The following is a 21,328-nucleotide window of genomic DNA, read 5'->3' on the forward strand; positions in this document are numbered from 1 at the left end:
CGTCCCTGCGCTCATCCGGCATGCGCCCTGGCCACCCCCCGTTGCCCGCACGGCAGACGCTACTGCCTCGGCTCTAGACGACGACCCTGGACGTCGCTCGCTTTAGATGAGGGCATTCAACCCACACGCGTCTCCATGTGGAGCCGATCGCGCCGCACGCATGCAGGGAAGGGACGAGGAAGGAGAGGGAGGCCCCGCTAGGCGCACGGCTTCGATTCGACGGCAGACGACGAGGGAGGCAGCCTGCAGCGCAGCAGGCGCAGGTGCACTGTGGCTGTGTAATGCGCACGTTTTGTTGGCTTGTTCATGGTAGAATGGACGCGCTGAAACATACCCCCAAAATGCTTTCTATCAGCCAGCCCGTTCTCTGTTATCTGCCCTCGTTACGTCCACCAGCGGGTGGTTTGGCTGAGCCCCATGTGCCTGCCTGGGTGCCTTTTGCTTTTTTTTTTGTGGTTTCGCACACCTGTCTCTGCTCGAATTCCTTCTCGACAGAGTTGCCGATCGTAGCACATAGTTATAGCGATCCATGCTTGCACGTGCTTGCGTGTGCGTGGGTATTCGCCTCTGGGCACATGTAAAAAAAAGAACGGATGTGCTGTGAGGCGCGTCGCCGGAAGACCCCCATCGTGTTGGCAAGAGGCAGGTGTGGTATTCCTGTACTCTCCGCCAAATCACCCGGCGCGGCGGAAGCGCAGCAGAGACCTCGTTGCTGTCGAGCGCTTCTTTCATCTTTCCCTGCGTGCCCTCCGTTTTAGTGTGTCGAGCCTTCCCCTTCCCTACCCACTACCCCTTTTCCTTTCCTTTCCGACCTCCTCCTTTCTCGCTTCCACTATCTCTTGTCATCACTTTACCTCATGTGGACAAGTCGCCCACCATTCACACCCACGAACTGTCGTCTCCTTGCCACCGCCTTGCCCTCTTCTCGCACGCTATAGTCTTTTCTTCGCAGCCTCTTGTGAGCTCTATCTATTTTGCCTGTGTTGGTTGTTGTCTCCCTTTCGCGGGGTGCGCGGCCGGGCTGGCTATTTCTTTTAGTGCGGCACCAGCACGCAAACTCCACGCACTGTACTTTCTGCTGCAAGAGTTCAGGTGATCGCGTCAGCTCTCGCTGCATGCATACCCCCTCATCTTCGGGTCTCTCTACTCTCTGGTACTCTTGGTGCCGTGCCGGGCTCCTCTACTGTATTAGCTTCACTTTTTCTGTGACCTTTTCTTCAGCGAACTTGCTGCGTCGACACAAGCACCGCCGATGCACAGCTTCCTGCGGCATGCACACGTATACTCTGTCTGCCTCTCTCTGTGTTTGCCGTGATTTTTTTTTTTTGCTGCTTCCTGCTCGGTGAACTTTTTCTGTCTTTCCGCCGTTCTTTCCTCTCTGTCGCTGTGCGCGGCTTCTCTCTCGACGGCTTCACTGAGTGACGCATAGCGGTGTTGTCGCATTACTAACTTTTTCGGAGATGCTTCTGAGCGCACAGGGAAGGCCCTCGCGGCTGCTCGGTTCTTTTCGCAGCTTTCCTTTCACTAGCGCAGCTCTTTCCGTGGCAGCCAGGCGCTGCCAAGCTCGAGCCCACCATTTGAGTAAGCGAAGTCCCTTGTCATCTTGGAGTGCCTTGAGAGGCACCCGGGGCACACCATGTGCTGTGCTGCCGACAGGACGGCGCTGGGCCACCAACTGCGAAACCGCTGCTTTCGAACCGAACAGAGGTCCGATGCTGGTGCCCAGGCGCACTGTCCACTCGGCTGCAGCCTCGGCTGCGAAGCCGGCGAACGAAGCTGACGACACTGCGGTTGTGGAGACTGTGAGCGCATCATCTGCGACTACTTTGCAACGCGGCGAGAGTGCAACCGCACGAGCCGCGACGGCGGCTGCCACGGGTGCAGCGGCTGCTGCTGAGTCGCAGAACACGGACGCAACAGGTGATCAACAGCCTTCGAAGAGCACCACCGCTGTAGCGATCGCAACAGTGGCGACGCCAGCAGGCCAGGCAAGTATGTGGCGGCGCGCCTGGCGAGTTTTCAAGAGCGAGGGCACGGATTTCTCCATCTTCTACCTGCCCTTCTATGGTGGCACATTTGTGTTCTTCTACTTTGCATTCGCGATGGGGCTGATGCGCAAGGAGGCAATCCTCGACTACGTGCTCTCCTGGATGGGCGACAGGGTCGACCGCGCCAAGCTGAACGCCCGCATCGCCGCGTGGAATTCCTGGGCCAACCTGGGCTTCGCCATCGCCATCAACGAGTTGGTTGAGGTCGCACGCCTCCCTGTGGTGTTTGCCCTCTACTATGTAATGAGGCCGCACTCGAATCACTTTGCGCGCTGGCTTGCTGGCCTTGCGCGTCGCATGGGGCGCGGTAACTGGACTGACGGCGCGGCGAAGGTGTAGCGGAGCGGGAGACGAAAGCCGAGTTGCATGCGACCGGCTTGACCTGTGCCTCGCCACTGCGAAGTCTGCGCATCGCTATTCTGACGTGCAGACGGTCACACGTACCGCACAAAAAACAGCGCAAACTCATACAAGCGAAAGGGAATGAGCGCGATGATGGCCCGACGGGAGGCGCGGCAGCTGCTGTGTCGCTTTCGGTCCATAGGATCTGTTAAGAGGATAGCTCGCACGTGCAAGCACGGGGCAGGCGCCTTCCACTACCCACATGTGGCGTGCAGGGCTGCAATGCGAAGGGCTGCTTTCCTCCTTGCCGAAGCTTGCTCACATGGCTTGGGCTGCGTGCACTGGGCGGTGATAATGCTGGAGCTCGACTATGCTGACCTAGTCGTGACGACATCGTTTTTGCACACTATCGCCAGCCCTCCCCCCGATTGCTGCCCTCCCTCTCCTCTCCTTTCTTTGCCGTTGCAATGCGCAGTGGCGTTCTTTCGCGCTTCCTTTCCTCGCCGCGGCTGAGTGTCTCACTTTCTCTCTCTCCGCATTTCTTGCCATCCAACGCGCAAGCGCTCAGCGATATCGATAAACCCCGTCGCCGCTGCCCACGCCTCTTCCTCGTGCTTGCTACTGCGCTATACGCAGAGGGTTTCCTTCCATGTTGCTGAGGCAGAACACGCCTCCTTTTTGCCCCTTACCCAACGGCTTTTACGCATTCCCCTTGTGCTCTTCCTATCAGGGATGCTTTCTCGCATTCTCGGCGAGCACTTGCGCGGTGGCGCGGCGGCAGCATGCGTCTCCGCACGATGCAGCGCAGCATCACCAGCGATCCGCTTGGGTAGACTGAACGCGTGTGGCCTTCCAGGTAGCCTGGCCGGTAGCAGCAGCGACAGCCGCAGCAGTTTCTCCCAATGCGTCGCGGCAGCCCCTGTCTTCCTGGTCAGCTCGAAGCGGTTCGTTCAGTTTGAGCAGACGAGTGAGACGTTGCTCGGCATCAACAAGAGCAAGCGTGCGATGCACAACCGGTGGGTAACGAAGAGCACGAAGGAGTACATGAGCGAGGCCGACTCGAAGGTCTCCAAGGGGAACAGCCTCCTCTTCGGTGCGCGCGAGCGTCGGCGCGAGGGCATGGAAAAGCGGAAGGAACGCTTTCGCGAGGTGGCAGAGGAGACGGACCGCACATTTGAGCTGGAGCTGGAGAGGATGCGGGATGACAAGGATCGACGGTGGAAGAAGGGCTTCAACTTCTTTAAGCGACAAGGAAAGGCGTTTACGCTACTCTACATCGTTGCGTACGTCGCACCCTTGGCGATTCTCTACGTCGGCTTCGCCAGCGGACTGCTGCCCAAAGATGCCGTCTTCGAGTTTCTCTTCTTCTTCTTGCAGACTTTCATGGATCGCGAGATGTTTTTTGAGCGCGTCGCGGCGTGGGACACGTACTCGAACTTCGGCTTCGCGTTTGTCGTGAACGAGACGCTTGAGTTCTTGCGCTTCCCGCTGGTGATGTTCTTCTTCTACCAGGCACGCCCGTTCCTGACAGGGGTGAACCAGCGCGTGAAGGCGTCCATCTTTCGCTTCAACGCGGCGGAGTCGTAGAGAGGCGTTTCGCTTTAACGCCCTGTACGTGTGTGCACAAGCAGGCCCCACGTGTCTGTACGTTGGGGTATGGTTTGTGTGTGTGTGTGTGCGTTTTTGATGCGTGCGCGCTGGTGTGACGTTGCGCGGCGGCTGCCGCAGCCAACTTTTTTTTTTTGCAGTTTTGCTCGCTGTGCTTTCGGTGGATGTTTTTGTGTGGCGCTCCCTTCACATGCCTCCTTTTTTTTCCTCTATCTCTCTTGACGTGTGTCTTCTCCCGCCCACAGCGTAAGTTTGCCTGTTTGCCTGCGCGTCCGTGTGCCTACGCATGAGAGCGCACCCCCCTCTTCCACAGAGCGCCTCTGCATCGGCTACGCAGACGTGTTTAACGGACGCGTGTGCACGCTCGTCCAGCTGCATGTAGGGCGTTCCCCTTTACCCTATCTGTACAACATTGGACTCGGCGTCAGAGAACGAACAAGAATGTGCGCACATGCCGTGCCACCACGCAGGTGACGCTTTTCATACACATGTTGCTGTTTGTGGTTTTGCATCCGCCACCCGCTGCCTCTGCGCAGTCGCACACTTTCCTTTCCCTTCTGTTATCTCTCCCACCTCTCTCGCTCTCACGCTGGCGAGGGAAGGAAAGCACTCACACGCACGCGTGCGCCACCGCGTGGTGTGCCCGCGCTCTCCTGACTCTATCACCTTTCTCTCTCACGCTTCACGTCTCTTCTGCACTTTCAATTCTACCTGCACCTCGTCTGTTTCTTGTCCATTTGCTATACGCGCACGCAACCGCATCGCACACCAAGTGCCCCTCCCACCTCCCTCCCTCCCCCTCCTCCTCCACTGTACAGAAGCGGTGAGGAGCGGTACACATAGCATCACGCCCCCTTTTTTCATTTGTTCAGTTATCGAGTAGCCTTCAACCTTCTTCGTAAGAGACCTGAATTCGCAGGAAGAGCGAGAGCGCGACTGGCGAAGAGGCGTTCGCTGACCCGTGTGTGGCAAACCCCATTCCGCTCCCTCTCAACCACATCCTCCCTCAGCCTTTTTCTTGCCTGACGAAGGCTGAGGCGCACCACCGGCGAATTTCCGTCCGTTTTTCTTTTTCGCGGCCTTCTGTTGCTTCCGCGACAAGGCCGCGCGTGCGGGAGCCGATAAGCGCATGCGCGCGTCTGCGCTCTGCTCTTAGACACACCCACACGCGAGCATCCACACGGGGTGCGCCTCGTCGTTCCTTTTTTTTTTCTGCTCCCTTTCCGCGCATACGGCGGCGATATGTATAGGCAGCAGCGTGCGCAACAGTTGCGGGGCGGCCGCGGGTACCCGACGGAGGTGGCCGGGCGGGATCGCGTGAAGTTCTTCCGCCGTCCCGTCGAACCCGCAAACATCGTTCTGGAGAACGCCAACAACAACGCAAACACCGCCACCTGTGCGGACGCGATGCAGGCGCAGTTTGCCGCTAGCTGCCCCTCCTTTTCGATGCCGTCCAATGCGGCCGCGTTCGCGTCATCTGTGCCCCACGGTAGGGCGGCCGGGCGCACCAGCCAGCGGCCCTCCTCTGCCCTCGGCTGGCGTCCACGCCAAGCCGACTCCTCCAGCCGGATGGGCGGCAACGGTTTTCTTCGTAGAGGCGGTGCTGGCCTGCGAGGGGCAAAGCCGCATCATCTTCCGAGTCTTGAGAGAGGCGACGCAGCAGACGCCGTCAGCAGCGGGGGCGAAGCCCAGCCGGACGGACGTGCTGTGGCGTCGGTGCAGACCATGTATCGCGACAACGAAGCACAGACAGATCCGTACTCGCCCGACTACGTCATTCCGGAGGGAGCCCCCACGCCGGAGATTCTGGGTCTTCAGAGCCTCACATACCAGAATGGCGGGCTTCCGTCTGGGAAGGAAGGCGTGGAGCTCATCCAGCGGCTGCGCCGCCGCCGTGACGTCGAGGCGTCGCTGCCAACCGGGACTGATGCGGCTTCCATCGAGGCCAGGTACACTGCTCTGCACGAGCTGGAAGAAAAGGAGTGGGCCGAGCGCGAGGACCATGTCGCGCAGCTACAGCAGCGGCGACTAGAGCGGCTGAGGGAGTCGTTGTTGGCGCGCGAGGTGGCCCGCGAGGAGGCCAACCGGAGGCGTTTGGGGCAGATCAAATCGCAGTACCTCGAATCCTTAGGCGGAAAACTGACGTCGCTTGAGATGCGCCGTATGGCAGCAAGCAAGCGCGGCACCGACAAGATGGCGCAGCTGCAGGCATTGGGGATCGGTGGCGCAGCGGGCCAAACCTCAGAGGCAGGGGCGACCCTTGGCATTCCTTCAACAACGGCTTCTATGAAGCGTTCCACCGCCACCTCGAAGAGCGGCAGAGCCAAGCCATCTATTGCGACCTACTCGCGCTACGGCACGGATGGTGCGCCTCCGCAGATCGAGCAGAGCGACATCACTGGCGGCTCTAGCATTGACGCTCGCCTCCGCGCGGCCAGGCAAGCATTCAACTACGATATTCGGCCGCAGCTACTGGCCGACCCGGCGGGGACAGAGGTGGTTGATGCCGAGCGTGGCGCCAGAGTGGATCGGGTGTCACCGAAGACGTTTGTCGTGCCAGAGAACGAGGCGGTGCAGCGTCTGCCAACGCTGTATCAGCGCCGCGAGCAGGAGCGAGTCCTGCACTCGCTCGAGTACGCCTACAACAAGCTGCATCCCTCTGAGGATGCTGAAGGTGGCAAGGCGTGTGAGATGACGGCGCAGCGGGTGCTGGAGCTGTACAGGGCCACGCCGAAGCTGCAGCGACCAGAGACACCGGTGCTGAGGCTGGACGGTGATGAGCAAGAGGAGGAGCAAGACGCCTGCATCCTCCTTCAACGCCTGCTGCGTGGCCGTGCGGTGCAGAACGACTTCTTCGACGGCCGTGAACGTTGCCGCGGACTCATCGAAGAGCTGCAGGCTGCTTCTACAGCTCAGACGGCGGATCAGCTGGCGGCCGCGAAGCGAAAGGAGGAGTTGCTGGCTGCGGAGCGGGAGGCGGAAGCGCAGCACATCGTGGGTAGCGCGCTCGGCGCCATTGCGCACGACACACTCGGGTTCCTGTCTCAAGAGCTGGGCCGCCAGCAGGACATGGCGGCACTTCGACGGTTGCAGGAAGAGGCCGAGGTGGTGCGTGCGACTCGCGAGGCGGCCGAGCGTGCCCGTCGTGCAGAGGTGCGCCAGCAGCGTGACCGCAACGAGGTCGCCTACGCGGCGTACATGCGTGCCACCGACACGACGCTGCAGTGCTTCCTTGACGATGTTACGCGGTCTGCGGTGGAGGAGACGGCGATGGCTGTGGCGGTGGAGGCAGAACGGGCTCGCCAAGCCGCCCATCCCTCACCACGGCATCCTGCGACCGAGGAGGAGGCAGAGGACGCTGTGTGCGACATGCTGGACGGGTTCGTCATTCCAGCGATTTTGGATGCCATTGGGTTACAGGGACGCGAGCTGGAGAAGAAGGCAGTGGCAGGCGCGGCGCTGGATGCTGCCCACACCTTGAGTAAGGCATGCGGCAGACCACCCACTTGACATGACGTCTGCTGCAGCCGCTGCCGCCCTCCAACTTGTACACAAGCGACGTTGTTCTGCTCGTCTGCTTCTGCATCTTATTCGTTGCTGCCTCCCTCACGTCATCCCCAGTGCCCATGTGCGCAGGTGGACTCCGGTGCTGGAGAGGACTCCACCTCCTCCCCCACCCGCGCTGGCTTTGCGACCCTGCATCCGTTAGCGTGTGCGTGTGCGAGTCCGCTCGCCACCGACTTGCGATGCACGCTAACATTTCCGCATGAATGCATATCTCGGTCCCCCGCGTTTGCCTTAGAAGGATGTACATACGTAAAACCATTGGTCCCTCTTTTTTTCTTCTTCCGTCTTGCTGGGATGCTTGTGTGCGTGTGGGAACGTCTCGCTGCCTTCCCCTCGTTCTCTCCCCATCTCTGGTTGCGCATGCGCGCATGCGTTGGAACGCATTCGTCTCATATGTTGTGTTGTTTGAGGGGGGGGGGCTTGGCGTTAAAGTGCGAAGAGACAGGGAGAGCGCGCGCGCCTCTCTCGGCGAGTACGTGTGGTGGGGAGCGATCAGGCTGTTTACGGATCGATTGCACTTGCCCTGCGCACTCGCCTATTGGTTTTGTGACTGTTGCTCTATGGAACCCCTAAGCTTGAGCGTGCGTGCTTCACTGTATCGCTGTGAGTGCGATGATGTTGCCCAGCTTCCCTCTACTTCTCCACTTGAGTGCCTCGATGCTGTGGCCTCTTCTTTCCGGTTTTGTTTTCGCCTTTGCTCGATGTTATGCTTCGCCCTCCTCGACCTTTTTCCCATCGGTTCTCCGTCTTGGTATGTGTGCATTCGACTGTAACATCTCTCCATCTCGTCCGACCGCGTCCACCAGCTGCGCAGAACACGCGACGAACCAAGTACAGCGCATCTCATGTGCGTGGTGACGGCTTTTAACACCCGCAGTTGAGTGCCCATAGCGCAGGAAGTCTTCATCGCGGTCGAACTCCTCGCTTGCTGTGTGAGGCCATCATTCGAAAGCCCGAGACGTCACATGTCGCTGAGGTTGCGCGTGGCTGCGCATAGCGGCTACTGCTGCGGATCACCGCAGGCGACACGACTGCATTTCACTTTTAGGTAACGCGGCACGTGCTAGCCCACACCTTCTTCTCTCCTCATTCTCGTTCTTTCTCCATCACGGGACACTGAGCAATCCGTGCCCCTTTTTCTTCATGTTTCTTTGGTCTCTTCTCACATGCCTCTTCCTTGCCCCCCCCCCCCTCGCATCTTCACACTTTACCACCACCACGCCATCGCTAAACAAGCAGCAACTGCGTCTCTCGGTTCGCGCTCTTGCAGACGAGTGTGTCGGACCTGCACGGTAGAGCGCAGCCGAGCCTTTACAGGTGAGCACGGACACACAAACCGACACCACGCATATTTGTCCAGCGTGACACATGTAGACACCCCCTTCCTCCCCCTCTCTCTGCCCTTCCCGTTGCCTCTCGTTCATCAACCGTGAAAATGGCAGCTTCCTTTGTGCCTCGGTTCCAGCTGAACACGTCGCGCAGCTCCGCCCGCAGTGGGGATGGTTTCGCTTCGCGGCTCGACCGCACTACCGCCCCTTACGCGGCCTCTGCGCGTCACAGCGCAAACAAAGGCGCCGGCACATACAATGATAGCGGCCGCCGGTACCCCCTCTTCAGCGCACTGAGTAGCAACAACAACACATTCTTGACGAATAACACGTCTGGCAGTGACTGGCTGAGGGATGGCTACGCTGGCGGCCGAGACGCTGGCGCTGCCGCCGAACCGCTCTCGCCGACCCCACGCGTGAGCGAGGCGGCTGCTTGCCTTGGTGGCGGGTGGGCCGGCCCACACCAGCCCTACGCAGATCCGCAGCTCGGCGGAAGTGATGACGACGGTGGCCACCGCGAGGGCAGTGACAGCGGAGGCAGAGGTATTCCTGGCCCGTCTGCTACTCGTCCACTCTTCACTTCCTCCAGCGCCTCGCTTCCACGAGACAGGAATGTAATAGCAGGTAACACCGGCCGCCTCACGTGGACGGACAGCGCAGGCGTGACCGGAGGCGAGGAGACAGCAGCATGTTACTCCAGCTATTGGCCACGGTCCGCTGGTACCGGCAGCACATGTGGCCCTGGTCGCTGGGGGCAGCGCTCGAGTGACCCTGCGCCGTCGTCAACGGCTCGCCCCGCCTTCACCAGCACGCTCGTTGGCACCTCATCTGGCGCTATGTCGTTCAGCAGGCACGGCTACTGCGGCGGCGGCGTTGGCCTCTCGGATGCCGATTGGCGAGGAGCAAGGACAACGGCCGACGGTGCCTTCGACTGGGGCGCTGATGTTCGAGGTGGAGGCACAGCTGGCCTTGTGAACAGTCGCTCCCGAGCGCGTGTCGACCGCTGGACCGACGAGGAGCCGTGCAGAGTAGCGAGGAGCAAAGAGATGCCGATCTGGAATGACGCGCCGACGATGGCGACCGACTCGTCCTCGATCTCGCCTGAGGAGCGACCGCGATCACAGCGGCATCGACGCCGCCAACGCCACCAACGCGGGTCTCATCATGGGCGTAGCGGCGGCGGTGGCGGAGTGAACAGCAACGGCAGCCGCCATGACAGAGCGCACGATGACGACGATGATGACTTCGACAGCATGAGGGATGGCGCTGAGGACGATTCTCTGTCGTTTGCGGAGGCTATCGTTAGCGCCATGGATGCGCAGCCAGTTGTCCCGCCGGGGCTTCTCCGAAATTTGCAGGAGCCACCGTTCATATGGAATCGACACCCCAGTCACGGTATCGTCCTGTGTCTCCTGCAGCATCGCGGTATCTACCTCCCACGCTATCGCGAGCTGGTGGATTACCACATGGCGGAGTTGTTCCTGCACTACCTCGATCTTTGCCGCGAAGGCGCGTTCTTCATCCACTACTCCGCCGGCAAGTGGCCCAAAGAGCGCTTTTTCCGCATTCGCATGCTGCCGGTAAATCGTCTTGAGGCGGAAACGGAGCCGGTGCCGCACCTGGTCATCACCCTCCACGAAAGCGGCGTTGACATTCTCGACGCTATCCCGCTCGATGAACTCGTCGGCGTCACGGCGACGCCGCAGACCGCGTGCTTCCTGCCATTTCTCGAGTCGCCGAAGACGATCATCGGCTGCCGTGAGGGCCGCGGCCACCGCGCCCGCTTGCCCGCGGATGGCGCCTTCAGTCTCTGGTTCTACGACGTGGCGCAACACAAGCCTCGCAGCGTAGACATCTTGACGTGCGATGCAAAGGTGTTCGACATCTGGACAAAGACTTTCCGAGGACTGGTGAGTGTGAACAGCTCCTCTATTGTACAGGTGGCATTGACGCCGCAGGGGGAGTCCGTGGAGTTGGCGGAGCTGACGCGGGCGGCTCAACAGCAGGGAGAGGTCGAGCGTCGCGAGCAGCGTGGGAGGTTGTCCTCCTCGTAGAAGGCGGCCGCGGCGAGGTGGTGTTGGTGCGAGGGAGCGCAACATAAGGGGTACGACGAACAGAGGGGTGGGGAGAAGTGTGTGTGTCTCATTGTCCCTGCAGGTGTGCCCCTCCCTCTCCCGTCCGACGGCGCCTTTTTGCCGATCACCGCGGCGCCAGCTTGCATGTGGGCGTAGACGGATCCCTTATGCGTCGGCCTCGCTTCACCGCTTCACCGCTCTGCAACGAAAACGAAAACAAAAATGAAGGCGACAATGTCTCTGTCTCTCCGTCTGCGCTCGTGCTGCTTACCAGCGTCTCACGCACTCTGTGCGTCTCTGCGCAGACGGTCAGACACGCGCGCACGTGAAGGAAGCATGCCCGTCCATGACCAGTGACTCACAAGGGCTACTTGCGTGTGCACTCGCCTCTATTCGCTTGCCTATCATCCGACTCTCGTCACGCCCCGTCTACCTCTGTCTCTCGCTGGTGTGTAGTGGCACGGCCACCCGCACGCCTTCTTTCTCTTATTCTGCTCCCCGTTGCCAGCCTGCCCCTTTTCTGGCTCCTGCACCACACAGACACACAGACACACACAAACACACACATATATATATATATATATATATATCAAAAGGGAGGAAGTGCGTAGGGCTTTGTGCTCGTGTACGCATCGCCATCATTATGAACACTCGCCGTAAGATGATTCAGGCGAAGCCTGATGTCCCGTCGACGCACTGGCATCTGATGAACGAGGACTTCTATCCCCTCTTCGAGGCAGACATGCGGCAGCATGTGGAGTACTGGTACAACATGGCCGCCACGGGTGTGCAACGTGACATCTTTCGCCGTATCTGCAACGCCATTTATCGGCAAGATCCCGCCACCCCAGACCCGACCTTCAACGTGGCCTTCACTGAGACCGTCGAGCTGGAACAAGTGCGCCTTCTCCTAAAGAACTACGGGGTCGTACTTTCTGACAATGTTGGCAAGCCAAAGACGCGTGTGTGGCTGCTACACTGCGGCAAGTCGGCCCGCGACCGAAACGAGTTTCGCTCCGTCTTCACTGGCTGCCAGACCACCTACGAGCGACGCAGCGTCATGCACGCGGACTACGTAGCCCCAGACCCCGCCAGCTACCCGGACGATCGCACGCATTTCATGCGGTCCGTTGACTGGACTAGTCTGAAGACGCGGGAGGCGATGCTGAAGCTAGAGGCGCAGCGCCGTGCGAACGGGGGGGTCATGAGAAGTCAGCTGAACAAGCTTTCCTCCACTATTGCCGACGAGCAGCGCCGCATGAACGGCGACGGCAAGCCAATGCAGCGCACTACAAAGCCGAAGAATCAGTTTGACGGGGTAAACGTCTTGTCGTCTCTGGGCTTTGACGGGGTGCCTGCGGAGGAGGCGGTGGCGCAGCTAAAGGCGAAGCAGAACGCGCACCGGGAGGCTGAGTGGTACTACGTGGACAAGGATAGAAGCACCGTCTACAAGGCACGTCCCAACAAGGGCCCGGCTGCTGCCGCCGCTGCTAGCAGGCCTAACAGGGGTGAGGGCGGTATTCTTGCCTCCGTCACCTCAGAGCCGATGACGCGGTGGGTGAACAAGACGTGCTTTTAGGCAGATATGTACTGTTGCTGCTGCTGATTGCCTGATTGACTGCGCGCATCTGTGTGTACGTGCGCCCTGTGCTTTGGGTGCGCCGCCGTGCGATGTAATGTATTACTGATGCCCCTTGTTCTCTTCAGCCTTGTTGTGTCCTCTCTTGCATTTTCTTCGCGCTGTTACAGGTAAGCGGCATTCTTTGGCGTTTCGAGGTGGACACCTGAGCTGCCCACTCGCGCGGTGCGTGCATCTGTAACTGTCCCAACGATCATCACGTCTCCGCCTTTGCCATGTACACCCGACTACTCACTGAACGATGAAGGCGGGCGGATAATGCATCTCATGCTGGTGCGACGGCCACTGCCGCCTTCCTGCACTGGCAAACCTGACACCACGTAAAGTCGGATGAGTATCTGCTGGAACGCAGAAGCAAGGACCACCACACCCTCCATCACGGTGGGGCGGCGGCTTTCTCTTGCCGTTGTTTTGCCCTGGCCTCACCGATGCCTTGCCCGCCCTCGCCGGCGCTTGTGCTACCCCACGGCTGCACTTAATGCTGCTTCTCATGTCCCTCCTCCCCACGGCGTTTGTGTTGCCTCATCGCCTATCGCACATGCAACCCTACAACCCCTCACAGCACCACGCCGTTTCGACGCCGAGCCGTTCTCGGGCACGTTTTTCTTCACGCCGCCGTGACCCCGTGGCTCACGTTCTCTCTCGCTCCCACTGCAGCACTCACAGGTGGCGCCTTCCTTTCGGTTATCCCTGCGGCCCATACACCGCCGCAACACCCTCTCACTCGCCGTCTCGCCTGATCTTCTCAGGGAGCGGCGTTGTTTTCTCTGTCGCGGGACCACGGACGGGCGCAAGGCCGCTGGGCTCCCCTTCTTGTTATAGCGTGCTTCTCTTTCCCGCTTCTGGCCTACCTAAGCGATGGAGGGCATCATCCAGTACAGGCTGCTGGGCAACCACCCAGCCGCCTCGGGACGCTATCTCACCGTCGGCTTCCCTGGCGAGACCACCACGACGGACAAGATACTGGACCAGATCATTCAAGAGCACCGCATCAACACCAGTCGCTACAAGCTGGAGGTGTGCCGACTGGTACCAAGTCGTGATGCCCCGGCATCCGCGCCGGTTCCGGCGCTACCTCCTCCAGAGAGCAGTGGTAGCGCCTTCTCATGGTCAGGCGCGGCGGCGGGGGCACCGAATGCGCTCGTGCCTGTCGTCATCCGCGGCCCCGACGCGCTTTGCACGTATGATCGACTGACCATTACGGTTTCCAAGCGTGACCTTGCCGACGACGAGGCGTCACGGAAGGAGAGGGAGCAGCTTGAGCGCCAGAGACAGTTGAAGGAAATGGAGGAGCAGCTGCTCTCGGGAACTTCAGGGTTCGGGCACTTCATCGATGGCGGCGCCGGCGCCCACACCGCAGTCTCGCCGCCTCCCCGGCCCTCCCGCTTCTCCCGCTCGGCCGCTGGTGCGCTGCCGTCCTCATCGCCAGCTGCGCCGGCGGTGGACAACCTGCGCCTTCAGCGCGCGGCAGCTCTGGCCAGTCAGCTTTTCCCTATCATGAAGGGTCAGAGCAGCGCGTCGAAGGGGCTTCACGATGCCGACAACACTCACCGTTGCGTCCTTTGTCGCCTTTCGGCGTTTGAGGAGACACTGACGGCGTGCTGCCGTTTTTGCGTGTGCCGCAGCTGCTACGCGTCCGCGTCAGAGATGGTGATGAATGAGGATCAGTGCCCTGTGTGTGGCATCATAGCGTCTTCCGCGTCGCGGGCTGGAACGGCTGCCACGACAGATCTCCACGGCGAAAGCCTCGCGAACGCCGGTGGCGACTCCACCGCATACAGGAAGCGTGAGCGGGCTGCCAAACCTGAGGACCGACGCTTGTGGAAGCGCGAGGAGGGTGAGCCAAACATGCTGCTGCAGCGAACGACGAGCGTGCAAGGTGCCGCGGCCGCGAACAGCGGCAGCGTTCACGGCGATGGTCGGGCCGCAACCGATGTCTTGGCACGGCCTCGCGACGCAGCTGCTAGTGCTCCTTCGTCTACGAAGGCTTCTGGGTCTGGTCGCGCGACAGTGCCAGACGTGGCTGGGTCACGCACCGGCAGCGGCGGGGATGCCGGCGATGCGGCTGCTGCTACGCCCTTCTCGAAGGACGTGCTGCGGACGGAGGAGCGCCTTCGCAGCGACCTGGATCAGGCGCTATCCATGCTGGATGCTCCCGACCCGCTCTCAGCGGCAGCGAAGGCGAAGCGCATCATCGGTGCCGAACTGGCCGCCTTATGCGAGTGAACGGATCTGCTGTTGCACATGTCGTGCGGTGCCAAGCTTTCACAATTGTGCGTGCGAGTGCGTGTGGCGGCAATGACATGTGATAGTGGCGCCAACGTCAAGGGCACCGGGGTAGCATGTGCCCCGGAAGACCTGCTGGATCGAGAGGCCGTGGTGCGCCAATCGGCCACCTGGGTCCTGTTGACGAGCACGCAAAAAGAGCAGTGAGGTGGTATGGTACCCTTCCAGGTGTAGCTGCGTGTCGATGTGGATGCGAGGATGCCACTGGCACTGCACGCTGTGCGCAAGGCTGCAGCAAGTGAAGAAGCGAAAAGAGCAGGAGCCCCTGCGCGTTGCCATGCAATCCCCACCGTGGAACGCGCCCATCTCGCAACCGCCCCCCTCCCCGCTATTGAGGGAATTGTAATTGGTTTCAACTGATGAAGGCGCTGCCTGCCGCACGCGGCTCGGAGTGGGGCTTCCTTTACTTTAATCCGTCCTCTCTCTCTCAGCGTCCGCAGCGATGCACACTCTGTGCCCTGCGTGTATCGTTCGTTGGTGGCGCATAGCAGATGCGCGACCGACCTTCTCCAGCACCTCTTTCCTCACCGTCACGCTGTACCCCCCCCCCCCTTTCTCTCTAAATTCCGTGATGCCCGTCCCCCTCCCTCGCACGCGATGCACTGCACGGGCGACTCCACCGCAGCACTCTACTCACGGAGAAGCAGACGAGAAGAAAGCGCAACACTTTCATTGTGCCCTATTTTGCTTTATTCGTGGTCGCACTTGTCGTGCGCCGCATTCTGCAGACACTTGCCTACATTCTGTCGTTGCTGCCTGCTGCGTGGGCACGTACCCACAGACAAACGCTCGACGCGCGCGCGCAGGTCCACACCCTCCCTCTCACTGCTTTCGGTCAACTGGCTTGCGCTCTTGGCTTACCCCCACCTTTCCTTCTGTGATTGTCTCCTTGCGCCTTTCGTTTCCTTGCCTCCCTGGCAGCTTGGGCGAAACCGCGCGTGTCATCTTGCAGGGCTCTCTGGGCGGTCGCGTTGAAGGCGCAGCTAGTCGCAGTGGCTTCTCCATGGAGCGTGACGTGCCCGCTAAATGCCGTCGTCGTCGTCGCATCGCTACACGGTGTCGCTCTACCGTTACGACTTGACACATGGCATGGCACGCAACCTCGGCCCGATGCTGATCGGGCGGGAGCTCGAGGGCATCTGGCACACTTCCATCGTCGTGTACGGAAAAGAGTACTACTTCGACGGAGGTGTCGGCATTGTCAGCGACCCGAATCCTGGCCACACACGCTTCGGCCAGCCGTATCGCACCGAAGTGCTTGGGCAGACGACGAAGCGAGAGGAGGAGTTCTGTGCGTGGACACAGCAGCAGCACCGCGCCGGCTTCGGCCCCAACGACTACCGCATTCTCGACAACAACTGCAACAGCTTCTCGGACGCGGCGAGCATGTACCTCCTGGGGCGTCACATCTCACAAGACGTGCTTGAAATGATCCCCACGTTGCTCTCCACTCCCGTAGGGCAGATGCTACGGCCGATGCTGGAGCAGGCCACGTCCGGCGGTGCAGGCATTGCCGCCGCTGGCATGCTCGCTCCTTTCAGCTCTTCCCTTGCGTCGCCGCCGCCAGTCATCGGCGGCGGCGACGCGTGTGCTGGGCTGCTGAGCACTCGTCAGACGATGACAGAGGCGGACGAGGAGGACTTGATGGTGGCGCAGGCGATGCTGGAGAGCAATGAGACCATCGCGGACGGGCACCTCAGCCCCGCGGAGGCGTTTGAGAAGACCATCAGCGGCGCCACGCTACTGCGGACGGTGATACTGAATATTTGCGAGCACCCCAGCGATGCCAAGTATCGGGCACTGTCTACCGAGAGCACGGCTTATCAGACAAAACTGAAGCCACTCGAGACGTATGGGGTGACGGAGCTGCTGCGCATTGCAGGCTTTCGCCGCCGTCCGCACAGCAGCGGCGCCGGCGGTGAGCAGTGGTTCCTGTCGGACAGCGATGGCAGCGGAGCTGTGCTGCGTCGTGTGGCGGAGGTTCTCGAGGCAACCATCGTGAACATCCAGGCCGCTGCCGACGAAGCGGCCAAGAGGCGAGGCAGAGAGAAGAGCGCAGGCGTCGCAAACAAAGAGGCGATGAGCGGCTCCTCGGCTCATTCGCCATGCCCCCCTCCTCCGCCTGCTCTTGCATCCGGTGCTGCGCCAACAGCGGCTCATGCCGAGGCACCGCTCAAGGCGCCCTCGCCAGCGACGGCGAAGGACGGCTTCGATGCGCACAAGAGAAAATTTGCCAAGTTCTGCCTGCCGCCGTTTCCGGAGGACTGGATCCCGCTACCCGTTGGCAGGGAATCAGGGGCCCCACTCTTCTCTATCCGCTGCCGCGTCACGAGCACTTCGGAGTGTCCTTACTGCTTTGGCAAGTGCCGCCTTTCCGAAAATCTGGAGCACCTGAAGGCTTACTACTGCAGCAGCGACGGCAGAGAAGTTGAGATATACGGCGGGTACGAGGTTCTCTGCGTGCGGCGTGGGGAGGAAAAGGCGCTGACGTGGGTGCCGGCGCCGTTGGCGTTCGCGGCGCAAGCTCAGCACAGCACACGGTTCATTTTCTCGGCCTACGGTCACTTTGGTGTTGGTCGGGCCGAGTATGGAGGCGGCGTGCACCCCGGCGTCATGGAGCCGTCTGGCCGCTGCGTGGTGCCCTACGGCGGACGCGCCGTCGTCGTTACCAACGACGCCGAGGTACTCTGCGAGACGGCCAGGCTGCCGCCGGCGGTGCTGCGGGAGTTAAAGAGGCTTGAGCGCGGTACGCATTTGGCCGAGCTGTTGCGTGCTGCTAGCGGCCAGCCGATCGACTCCTTTGACGAGCTCCTGAACACATGGCAGCCGCCGACGTTTTACATGAAGCCGCGCTCACTGCGCCCGCACACTGTTCTCGGACCGATGTCGGTAGCGTGGGGTGTAACAGAAGACGCCGCCAAGAGGAGTGCGGTCGACGTGGCAGGCCGAGAGCCTTCCCCGGCTATCAGTGAGTCAGCGGCATACAGCGCGTTGCCGCTGGCGCCGCGCTTGCTTGTCTGCCACGACATGGGCGGAGGCTACACGCGCGCCGACCGCCGCGTCTTTCTTTGCGAAGGCGCGCCAGCATCTGCCACCGCATCTGCGGAGGGGATGGACAAGGATGGTAGGACTACTCCGTACGTGCGCCTGGAGACCGTGGAGGGCGCGTACACGGTGAGCTACTGGAATCGCGTTGACTACTTCGCGTACTTCTCGCATAGGCGGATTAGCGTGCCGCCACGTGAGTGGATTGAAAATGGCCACAGCCACGGTGTGCCAGTGCTTGCTACCCTGATCACCGAGGGGGACGGCAGTGTTGCGGACCTGGAGCTGCTCTTAACAGATGCGAGGCGCATGGCGGCCATCATTGCTCGCCTGGTGGACGTGTGTGATACCTATGGCTTCGACGGCTATCTCCTCAACATCGAAAGCCCACTCCCACCGAACATGGCGAAGCGCCTCGTCGTCTTCTGCAGATTGCTCCGCAAACAGCTGAACCGCCCCTCTTCGGCGGCGCGTGGCGCACCAGCTGCGGCGGTGGCCGCCGATCGCCTCGTTATCTGGTACGATGCAGTCACCATTGAGGGAAAGCTGATGTACCAGAACGCACTCAACTCCCACAACAAGCCGTTCTTTGACGTTGGTGATGGCATCTTCACCAATTACTTCTGGGAGCCAATGCACCTGGCGCAGACCAAGACGATCGCCGGCAACCGAGGCGCCGACGTCTACGTCGGCGTGGATGTCTTTGGCAGGGGCATGTATGGCGGGGGCGGCTACAACACGCACGTTGCTGTCGCCGAAGCCGCGCACGCGCGCTTGTCGGTGGCGCTTTTTGCCCCTGGCTGGACGATGGAGTGCGAGAGCAACGGCAGGCGCGACAGTTTTCAGAAGGCGGAAGGCCGGATGTGGTTCCCTATGCAGGAGAAGTTCTCCTATCACGCCCGGATCATCTGGCCCACAGGTGCCACCACAGGTTCCCCGCAACCGTCCACCACGGCTGACGCGCGGGATACACACCGCGAGCAGGCGCTGTGCGTGTGGACTTCATTTCAGTCCGGTGTGGGCTACGACTTCTACGTCAACGGCCACCGTGTGACCGGAGGCAATGCCGCTGCTTCCGTGGTGGGCACCAGCGGCTGGTGCGAGGTTTCTGGTGCGCACGACCTCCCTCCGTTTCTCTTCGAAGCGCCTCCGTCGGTCCCGCCCAGTGGAGCGCTACCGCCTGCCGCGCGAGGGACGGCGTCGGGCCACCGTGGCTCCTTTGCCGCAGTTCCGATTCGGCTGCCCGCGACACCGGTCAAGGGCAACGTGCAGGACCCTTTCGTTCGTGCGGAGTGGCGCTACGACAAGGCGTGGTTTGGAGATTGCCATCTCGCTTGTTTCGTGCCTCCAATGGAGGCAGCCGAGGTGGTACGGTGGTACGTGCGCGACGCGCTGCCGGCGACTTCCTTAACCGAACTCCACATTGAAATCGTGTTCGACTGGACGGACGAAACCGAGGAACGGGCGGGAGTGCAACGTGGACTGCGGCTGGGACTGTTTTCCTTTACACGTGGCGCCTTCGAGATATGTATCTGGGAGACGGCTGCGGTGGCGGCCGCGGTGGAGGTGGAGGGCGTCAGAGGCCTCGTCGTTCGTGCGTCGCTAGCGAGAGAGGGTGGGAGTGAGGGAGAAGGCAACCCGACACGGGCCACATCGGGGTGGGAGCGGGTGCACTATCAGCTGCGCAACACCTCAACGGAGCCGCTTCACTTGACGTCTATCTCCGTTGCCAACGGAGACCCCCGCCGAACGCTGAACTGCGGTGTGGGTGGCGTCGCCATCTCTCACTGGCGTGCTGGGACGTCGACCGTGGCCGCTGGCGCAGCCGCGCAGGCAACCTCGCCAAGGCGACACTCCGTCTTGTGGGCTCATGGGCCGCATTCCTGGACGCCCCACCACACCTTCCGCACGCGAAAGGCCTCCGAGCAAGTGCTTACTCTCGAAGGCGCGGACGACGTGTTTGCGCGGCTTCGCGCCAAGCACGGGCTTAACGCGTCTATCGTTGTGTTTGCTAGCGTCTCCAGCGCGACGGCGGGGCTTGGAGTGAGCGACTCTACGAGCACAGAGGCAGAAGATGAGCAGGCTGCGGCTGCGGTTCTGCCAGGCAGAAGACGCCGCGAGGAGTGCCACACAATGTACGTGGGGAAGTACTCTATCCATCCTTATGTTGCCGCCACCTACGAGGGCTCCCTGCTCATTCCGGTGTCACTACCATCCGGCGTCACTGTCGAAGAGGTGGAGTACTACACCGTGCAAAATGAGTGCTGAAACAGGCCGTTATGCACAGGGTGTTTTTTAAGAGATCGCGAAGCCCCTATACACCGCCGTTTCTTATTACGACGTCCACATGCATGCCCGAGCCGCATCTTCGCGCTGCTACTACTGCCTGCAGGGGCGGCTCTCTCGTAACTTATGGCGTGCGCGACGCGCTGCCCCGCGCGCGCATCTCTATATTTCGTGCGTGCGTGCAGTCGTGCATCTCGACTTTCCACTCTCAACACGCACAACGCGCCGTCTCACGTGCAATCGTGTTCTCTTTTCTGTTACTACTTGCTTATTTGCTGGCTATGCTTACATCTATTTTCCACTGCTGCAGATCTGTGCCGTTGTGCTCCTCGTTTCTCTCTCTACGTTTTCCTCCCGTCATTCAGCAGTGACGCCCCCTCCCTCTCCCGCCCTGCCTCGCGAGCCTGCGTCAGCCCTTCTTATGGGGTGCGGTGGTGGGAAGAACCGAAACACTGCAAAAAAAACAACAACAACATCGAACGCGAAGCACAGGTGATGAGAACATGTAGCGCTTTCTTGGCTGGTGTGTCTGTGCTTGTATGTGTGCATGTTTGTCTGTGTGTATGTGTCTGTGCCGTGGCTGAGGCGACGATAAAATACAAACGATAAAGGAAAGCAGAACAGCTACCGCAGCACACACGAAACGCACACATACCCGCACGCAACGCGAAAGTAAAAATAGAAGAGGCAGGTGGGGTGGTGGACCTATCATCGATGAGAGACGCTTCTCATTCTCTTCCGTTCTCCGCCTCTCCCCTCCTTGCGGTGCATGGTGGACGCGCCACTGCGATAGTGATCGGCTCACTTTGTTACACCCCCTCCTCCTGATCTCGCTCCGAGCCGCTTTTATGTTTTCTTACACTTGCTGCTCGACTTGGACGCTCGCCATTGCCGCTGATGATCATCCGGCTTCTCCGTTATGTGGACGTTTTTCTTCCGTGCATATTACCACCGCCCGCACGATGCCCAACTGTTAGTGATTCGACGCATGTGTCGCTGCGCTACGACAGCAGCCGAGTTTAAACATGCTCGCTGACGTGCCCGCAGCGCGCACACCAACACACTCTTACTTGGTGACCACGAGCCCCTATACGGAAAGCGGCC

At 60.8% G+C, this 21,328-nt stretch overlaps 7 protein-coding genes across 7 annotated transcripts; all 7 read left to right on the plus strand.

The window, feature by feature from the left end:
• Window positions 1-1,460: 1,460 nt before the first annotated feature.
• LDBPK_332330 (hypothetical protein) lies at window positions 1,461-2,387 on the plus strand (the record flags this gene model as incomplete). The annotated part of the gene is made up of 1 exon (XM_003864010.1): window positions 1,461-2,387. One exon carries the CDS (start codon window positions 1,461-1,463, stop codon window positions 2,385-2,387), a length of 927 nt encoding a protein of 308 aa, XP_003864058.1.
• Window positions 2,388-3,395: 1,008 nt separating this feature from the next.
• Window positions 3,396-3,977, plus strand: LDBPK_332340 (hypothetical protein, conserved; the record flags this gene model as incomplete). The annotated part of the gene is made up of 1 exon (XM_003864011.1): window positions 3,396-3,977. One exon carries the CDS (start codon window positions 3,396-3,398, stop codon window positions 3,975-3,977), a length of 582 nt encoding a protein of 193 aa, XP_003864059.1.
• Window positions 3,978-5,240: 1,263 nt separating this feature from the next.
• Window positions 5,241-7,508, plus strand: LDBPK_332350 (hypothetical protein, conserved; the record flags this gene model as incomplete). The annotated part of the gene is made up of 1 exon (XM_003864012.1): window positions 5,241-7,508. One exon carries the CDS (start codon window positions 5,241-5,243, stop codon window positions 7,506-7,508), a length of 2,268 nt encoding a protein of 755 aa, XP_003864060.1.
• Window positions 7,509-9,000: 1,492 nt separating this feature from the next.
• LDBPK_332360 (hypothetical protein, conserved) lies at window positions 9,001-10,947 on the plus strand (the record flags this gene model as incomplete). The annotated part of the gene is made up of 1 exon (XM_003864013.1): window positions 9,001-10,947. One exon carries the CDS (start codon window positions 9,001-9,003, stop codon window positions 10,945-10,947), a length of 1,947 nt encoding a protein of 648 aa, XP_003864061.1.
• A 664-nt stretch (window positions 10,948-11,611) lies between these two features.
• Window positions 11,612-12,547, plus strand: LDBPK_332370 (hypothetical protein, conserved; the record flags this gene model as incomplete). The annotated part of the gene is made up of 1 exon (XM_003864014.1): window positions 11,612-12,547. The coding sequence occupies one exon, from the start codon at window positions 11,612-11,614 to the stop codon at window positions 12,545-12,547; it is 936 nt and encodes a 311-aa protein (XP_003864062.1).
• A 918-nt stretch (window positions 12,548-13,465) lies between these two features.
• Window positions 13,466-14,833, plus strand: LDBPK_332380 (hypothetical protein, conserved; the record flags this gene model as incomplete). Its single annotated transcript, XM_003864015.1, has 1 exon — window positions 13,466-14,833. One exon carries the CDS (start codon window positions 13,466-13,468, stop codon window positions 14,831-14,833), a length of 1,368 nt encoding a protein of 455 aa, XP_003864063.1.
• Window positions 14,834-15,982: 1,149 nt separating this feature from the next.
• On the plus strand, window positions 15,983-20,206 carry LDBPK_332390 (glycosyl hydrolase-like protein; the record flags this gene model as incomplete). Its single annotated transcript, XM_003864016.1, has 1 exon — window positions 15,983-20,206. One exon carries the CDS (start codon window positions 15,983-15,985, stop codon window positions 20,204-20,206), a length of 4,224 nt encoding a protein of 1,407 aa, XP_003864064.1.
• Window positions 20,207-21,328: the final 1,122 nt, after the last annotated feature.

This window comes from Leishmania donovani, chromosome 33, assembly GCF_000227135.1.
Source record: "Leishmania donovani BPK282A1 complete genome, chromosome 33".
Taxonomy (NCBI): Eukaryota; Euglenozoa; class Kinetoplastea; order Trypanosomatida; family Trypanosomatidae; genus Leishmania; species Leishmania donovani.